Source organism: Triticum aestivum, chromosome 6B (genome assembly GCF_018294505.1).
Source record: "Triticum aestivum cultivar Chinese Spring chromosome 6B, IWGSC CS RefSeq v2.1, whole genome shotgun sequence".
NCBI classification, from domain to species: domain Eukaryota; kingdom Viridiplantae; phylum Streptophyta; class Magnoliopsida; order Poales; family Poaceae; genus Triticum; species Triticum aestivum.
Window position 1 is genome coordinate 130,212,707 of NC_057810.1, and position 5,648 is coordinate 130,218,354.

Here is a 5,648-nt window from a genome sequence, read left to right on the forward strand (position 1 = left end):
CATGCTTCCATCCGTACTCCCACTTCATCCTACGTTTATCTTTTTTCTTTTTTCCTTTCTAATATAATCATCTCCCTCCCCCTAATTTTAAAGAGGTGGGGCCGAGCCTTATTTTGTTTCAATCAAAACATGCCACATATGCAGGAGCACGGATGGGCGCACACGTGAGGAGCAGGCAAGTCTCATCCGGCATTGACGTGCTGCATGCATGCAGCTCCAGCGTCGAGTTGGAGCCCAACCAGTGGCACCGGCGCGCTTGCATCGACCGGGGCGGGCAGCAAGGACCGGCGAAGCACGCATCCACGACAGGATCCCCGATCGGACAATAAACCAGCAAACAGTATCGGCGGCACGTTACGCCCCGGGCCGCCTCGTGCGCCGCAGCTGTGCCTGCTGTGCGGGTGCCCGCCGCGTCGTGGCGTGCAGCGCGGCCGTAGCTAGATACAGATAGGTGGGTGCGGAATCCGGCCGCGGAGGGCTCAATAGTGCTCCGGCCGGCGCCTAAATCGCGGCGTGCACGCCTAGGGTTACTCTCAGTGGAGGCTTTTCTTTCTCCTAACAGAGGCGCATAGGGAGGAAGACGAAAGCACCTTTTTTTGTTCAACCCGTCCTAGCAGCATCCACCTTTACGAGATACTACCATCGTGACGATCCGTCAAATCCGCGGTATATCTCGTGGTGATTTTGCGTTCCTTGATGCATCCATGGATATGAAGAGCTTTAACGTAAGCGTGCAGCAGCTCATGTGCGTGTCGACTTGTCAATCAACATCTCCAATATCTTTCAGCGCTGCTATATATACACACACGATGGTCTGTGGACGATTCATGAACGACAACGCAGACCAGCTCGTCCATGCACATCACTAAAGTGAAGTAGACGGCTGAATTTGGTTGTCGTTCCCTTGTCCTGCAGGGAGTTTCATCCGCATAGTAGTTTCAAATACAGAATGACTAATTCACATCTAGATGTATTTTAAGGATGTCACATCTAAGTAGTTCACCATATAATTAGGGGTTTCAAGATTTGTATAAAATGTTTTTTAATTGTTTTTTTGCTGATGTTGTGTGATGTCATACTTACATGTAACATAGTTATGTAACATCTAGATGAGTCCTAGCCACACCTTTTCAAATATCTTTCAATGCGGCGACCCGTGATTCTTCACTCATAAATGGCACCTTCTCTGACGCGGACGAGGCTCCTCTGACGTACTGCAGGGCACAGTTGGGCCACTGACATGTGGGCCCGAAAGCAAGTTGGTCCACCTGTCAGTGACCCAACTGCGTCCTGCAGTACGTTAGGGGAGCCGAGTCCCTCTGACGCATGGACGGACGGACGGGCATTAGCGATGCCGTGCGCGCATCATCAACCGTACCGGATTGCCGTGCGCGCGCGCATCGCGCATCATGCATCATGCACCTACTCAGCGATGTAACAGGGCACACCAATCCAACGTCTCAACTCTCTCCTACATATCCAATCCCATGGCCACGGAGTAGCCTGCCCTGATGGAATTGCAGGCCAGGGCATCACTAGTCTGAATCCCTATATATATGTCGTCTCACTCTCACTCACAAACTCACTCCAGCAGGAACGCAGCAACACAGGACGGACGGGGGTCGGGGTGGCGACTACACCACGCACGCGGCGGCTCCTCACGCTCGGGGGCAAGCTCTCCTCGCTGGGATTCAGATTCCGCCGCGTGGCCTGCGCTTCGGGCTTCCACAGGTGAGTACTGAGTTTCTCCAGCTCGGAATTCTTCATTGTTACGTTTTCAGAGAGTGATGTGCCACTGCTGATTGACATCAATCAGCTCAGCATCGTCAGACCGTCGTGCGGCGGTTAGAGTTACACTATCACATTTTTCCGGTTTCTCAAGGACTTGATGGTATCTGAATGTCTGACTCTCACACGCCACAGCTTACATGCCATCGCTCATGCACTTTAGTCATGCTATATACGCATCATTTCCCCATAAAAAAATACAGCCATATGTCACATACACTAGTATACATACTGTCCAAAAACCAAAGGGTCGCGCCCCGCGGGGGTGGGGGGGGGGGGGTGGGGGGGTGGGTTGTGACTCTGTTTTTTCGATTCATTGTCAGCATACAACTGTCAGATTTTGTCTTTGTGGATGTAGTACTACTAATACATAAGTCAGACAGAGCTCAGTCCCTGATTTTTGCATGTAGCACTCACTTACTCTGTCCTTTCCTTTATCAGATAGCTATACTGTTCTTATCATTTGTTCTCCTTCACAGAGCTCTTAACTTTTCACATGAAATTTGTCCATTCTCTGCTATTTTATTGATATAATTTAAATGCAAATTGCAAATTCTGGCATTTTTTGGTCCGGCTGCTCTAAACCAGTTGGTTAGCACGCATGTGTGCCACCCAAATTTAATTGAATTGGATGCAGGTACTAGTACTAGTTGACATGATTCCTAAACTATTAGCATCTGAACTAGAAGTATGGGCCGTATATGATTTAGTGAGAGTTGGTAGTCTGGGAGGTCAGCGTAAGGGATAACATGGCCATGCGGATAACCCAGTAAAACAATGTTGTGCGGCATCACCTCAACCATTGATAGCTTCATCGCTTGTAGCAGGACAATTGAGATCCAAAGCACCGGGAGGGTATTTCATGTCTACGCCTGAAAAGCAAACATAAACATCATTCTTTTCCTTTTTGTTCCCTATTTTTCATTCATCTGTGGTTTCCATTAGATGGGAAAAACAGCAAACTTACAACTGCGCCATAACTTTTTGGTAAACACAAGAACACCCCAAAGTACAACAATCAGCTTTGTGTCACTGAACTTCTGCGTCCTCTTTTTTTTTGTTCATGTACATGTGAAACACAGCAGCTTTCTTACAAAGATGAGCCTAATCAGTTCTTGTTACTGACTTCTCTATCTTCGTCTCTTCCTTTTGTTCATGTACATGTGAAACACAGCAGCTTTCTTACAAAGATGAGCCTAATCAGTTTTTTCCTGGACTAATCATGGAACAAACTGGGCTGTGCTTTCTCTGTTTTGCCTTCTTGCTCCTTCTGACTTGTGGTGAATCTTTAGGTAAATACATGTGGTATGTCCCCCGCAAAAAAAAAATGTGGTATGTAACTCATCAAGTTGAATGTGTTAATTCTGAATCAACTCATATTTTTTTACTTCCTGTAGAAGATAAAGGTTATGGTGCAAGTGCATATGCTGTGCACTGGGACCCCGATCATCCACATTCAGGTAAGCACTTGTGATACCCTAGCCAAGCTAAGAATGTGTTTCCTCTGAATCAACTCATAGTTTTTTACTTCCCGTAGAAGAGAGAGGTTACGGTGCAAGTGCATATGCTGTGCATTGGGACCCCGATCATCCACATTCCGGTAAGCACTTGTGATACCCTAACCAAGCTAAGAATGTGTTTGCTCTGAATCAACTCATAGTTTTTTATTTCCCGTAGAAGAAAAAGGTTATGGTGCAAGTGCATATGCTGTGCACTGGGACCCCGATCATCCGCATTCCGGTAAGCACTTGTGATACCCTAACCAAGCTAAGAATGCGTTTGCTCTGAATCAACTCACATAGTTTTTACATCCCGTAGAAGAGAATGGTTATGGTGCAAGTGCATATGCTGTGCACTGGGACCCCGATCATCCACAGTCCGGTAAGCACTTGTGATACCCTAACCAATATAAGAATGTGTTTGCTCTGAATCATCTCATAGTGTGTTGTACAAACGGCCGGTTATGGTGATAGTTCTTTTGAATCATCTCTTAATTTGTTATATTTCATGTAGAAGAAAACGGTTTTGGTACGAGTGCGTATGCTGTGGACTGGGACCCCGATCATCCACATTCCGGTAAGAACTTGTGATACCCTAACCAAGCTAACATTGCCTTTGCTCTCAATCATCTCATAGTGTGTTGTAGAAACGGCCGGATCATGGTGATAGTTCTTATGCAGTGCATTAGTATCCAGATCATGCACCTTCCGCTAAGTGCTTGTGGTAGCTTATCAATTTTAGGGAGTGTTTAGTCTGAATATAAGCATTTGGTATGTTTATTAAATCTCCAAAATTAATCTGTAGCACCTTTTTGTTAAACTGATATTTAAGTTATAACTATATGCAGCTTCTGATGTTCCCGAAGCAACGGCAAAACACCATCAGATAAAAGTTCAAACTGGCATGTTGTTCCTGAAGAAAAATCTGCATGTTGGCACTGTACTTCCGAAAGGAACCACTTTTTCCCGAGCCGGTGCACCAAAGCCTGTCGATTCCATCTCTACTCCGTTGGAGTCGAAGCACTTGCGAACCATCCTTGCGCATTTCAAGATTCATCATGGCTCGATGAAGGCGAAGCAGGTAGCTGAGACCCTTGAGTCATGCGGCAAACTGGATGACAAGGAGGAGCCTCACATGTGCTTCACATCTCGTGAAGCAATGGCAAGGTTTGCGACCAAAGCATTAGGAGCAATCGGTGCACGAGCAGCCGTTACAAGGATTCATGGGCATGAGACCCCCAACTCCATGTACGCCGTTGCACAGATCGCCCAACTCAGCAGCAATGTGGTGCCATGCCACCCCATGGATTTTCCATATGAGGTTTTCTACTGCCATCGGCCGAAAGAGGTGCAGGCACTGAGGGTGCAACTCAAGGGCTTGAAAGATGGAATGCCGCGCGTGACGGCGACAGCCATGTGCCACATGAACACATCTGATTGGGACGGGCAGTACTTTGAGCTGTTGGGCGGGGAGCGTGGCGAAACCATTTGCCACTACATGCCAACAAACTACATAATGTTCTACTATTAGGTATGTGAATCATTCTTCTTCTGTCCTATACATTTCAGGAGATCCTTCTCCTTCTATTTGATAACCGTGTCAATGGCGCAGAATCGTCTGGCACCACCCTGCTGACTACATCTTTGAATGGTTCAAAAAAAAAAAATCAGCTGTGGAGGCCCCTGGGAAAGAGGAAAGACAGCAAGGTGGCACGAGTGATGCTTTCGACGGAAGCGGCCCTCAGCCTTATGCTTTACCCTAGTTATCTCGCTCCTTTGTTATGAGCTGGTCTGTAATAAGCACTTATCACTTGCTCTAGTTGTCATGTAAAACCCTGTTTGTGATGTTTTTTTTTCGAAAAGGAGGAATACCCCGGCCTCTGCATCTGAACGATGCATACGGCCAATGTATTAATTATTAACACAAGACCTTACAAAGTCGTACAACAGTAAGACCAAAGCCACCATCTTCGCAACCTCTGTCGCTACTCCTATCTAACTGATGAAGGGGCGCTGATGGTCTGGGCCTAATACCAAACAGACCTCGTAGCCTGCCGGGTATGGGCACCCACCAGTCCGGCGTGCTCTTCAACCAGGACCCCTGCCGGGTATGAGGCCGCCGCAGCCACGTACCATCAATCCATCTTCAGAGTTGTACTGTTGCATGAACCGTGCCAGGTCTCACTGCCATCGACGCCACCACGATGTCAGACAGCGCCACCATCCTGCGCTCGTCCATCATCACACGCCCACCGGCGAAACCCCCACTGCTCCATGCCACTGAGACTCGCCGTTGTCAACGTGCCAGATGCCACGCCGCTCCTCCGACGCGAACACCAAAAACAGGAAACGCCCTAAAGA

At 47.7% G+C, this 5,648-nt stretch overlaps 1 protein-coding gene across 1 annotated transcript; it reads left to right on the top strand.

Moving 5' to 3' along the window:
• Positions 1-1,541: 1,541 nt before the first annotated feature.
• Positions 1,542-5,221, top strand: LOC123133745 (BURP domain-containing protein 4). The gene is made up of 9 exons (XM_044553157.1): positions 1,542-1,731; positions 2,963-3,080; positions 3,186-3,248; positions 3,326-3,388; positions 3,466-3,528; positions 3,607-3,669; positions 3,802-3,864; positions 4,136-4,818; positions 4,900-5,221. Exons 2-8 carry the CDS (start codon positions 3,011-3,013, stop codon positions 4,816-4,818), a joined length of 1,068 nt encoding a protein of 355 aa, XP_044409092.1. The 5' UTR covers positions 1,542-1,731; positions 2,963-3,010; the 3' UTR covers positions 4,900-5,221.
• Positions 5,222-5,648: the final 427 nt, after the last annotated feature.

What these genes read in the sequence shown, in the direction of transcription:
- LOC123133745 (XM_044553157.1), top strand. Translation starts at nt 3,011, where the DNA reads ATGGAACAAACTGGGCTGTGCTTTCTCTGTTTTGCCTTCTTGCTCCTT. An exon ending in GACTTGTGGTGAATCTTTAG is followed by an intron (nt 3,081 to 3,185) that starts GTAAATACATGT and finishes TACTTCCTGTAG; the next exon opens with AAGATAAAGGTTATGGTGCA. An exon ending in CCCCGATCATCCACATTCAG is followed by an intron (nt 3,249 to 3,325) that starts GTAAGCACTTGT and finishes TACTTCCCGTAG; the next exon opens with AAGAGAGAGGTTACGGTGCA.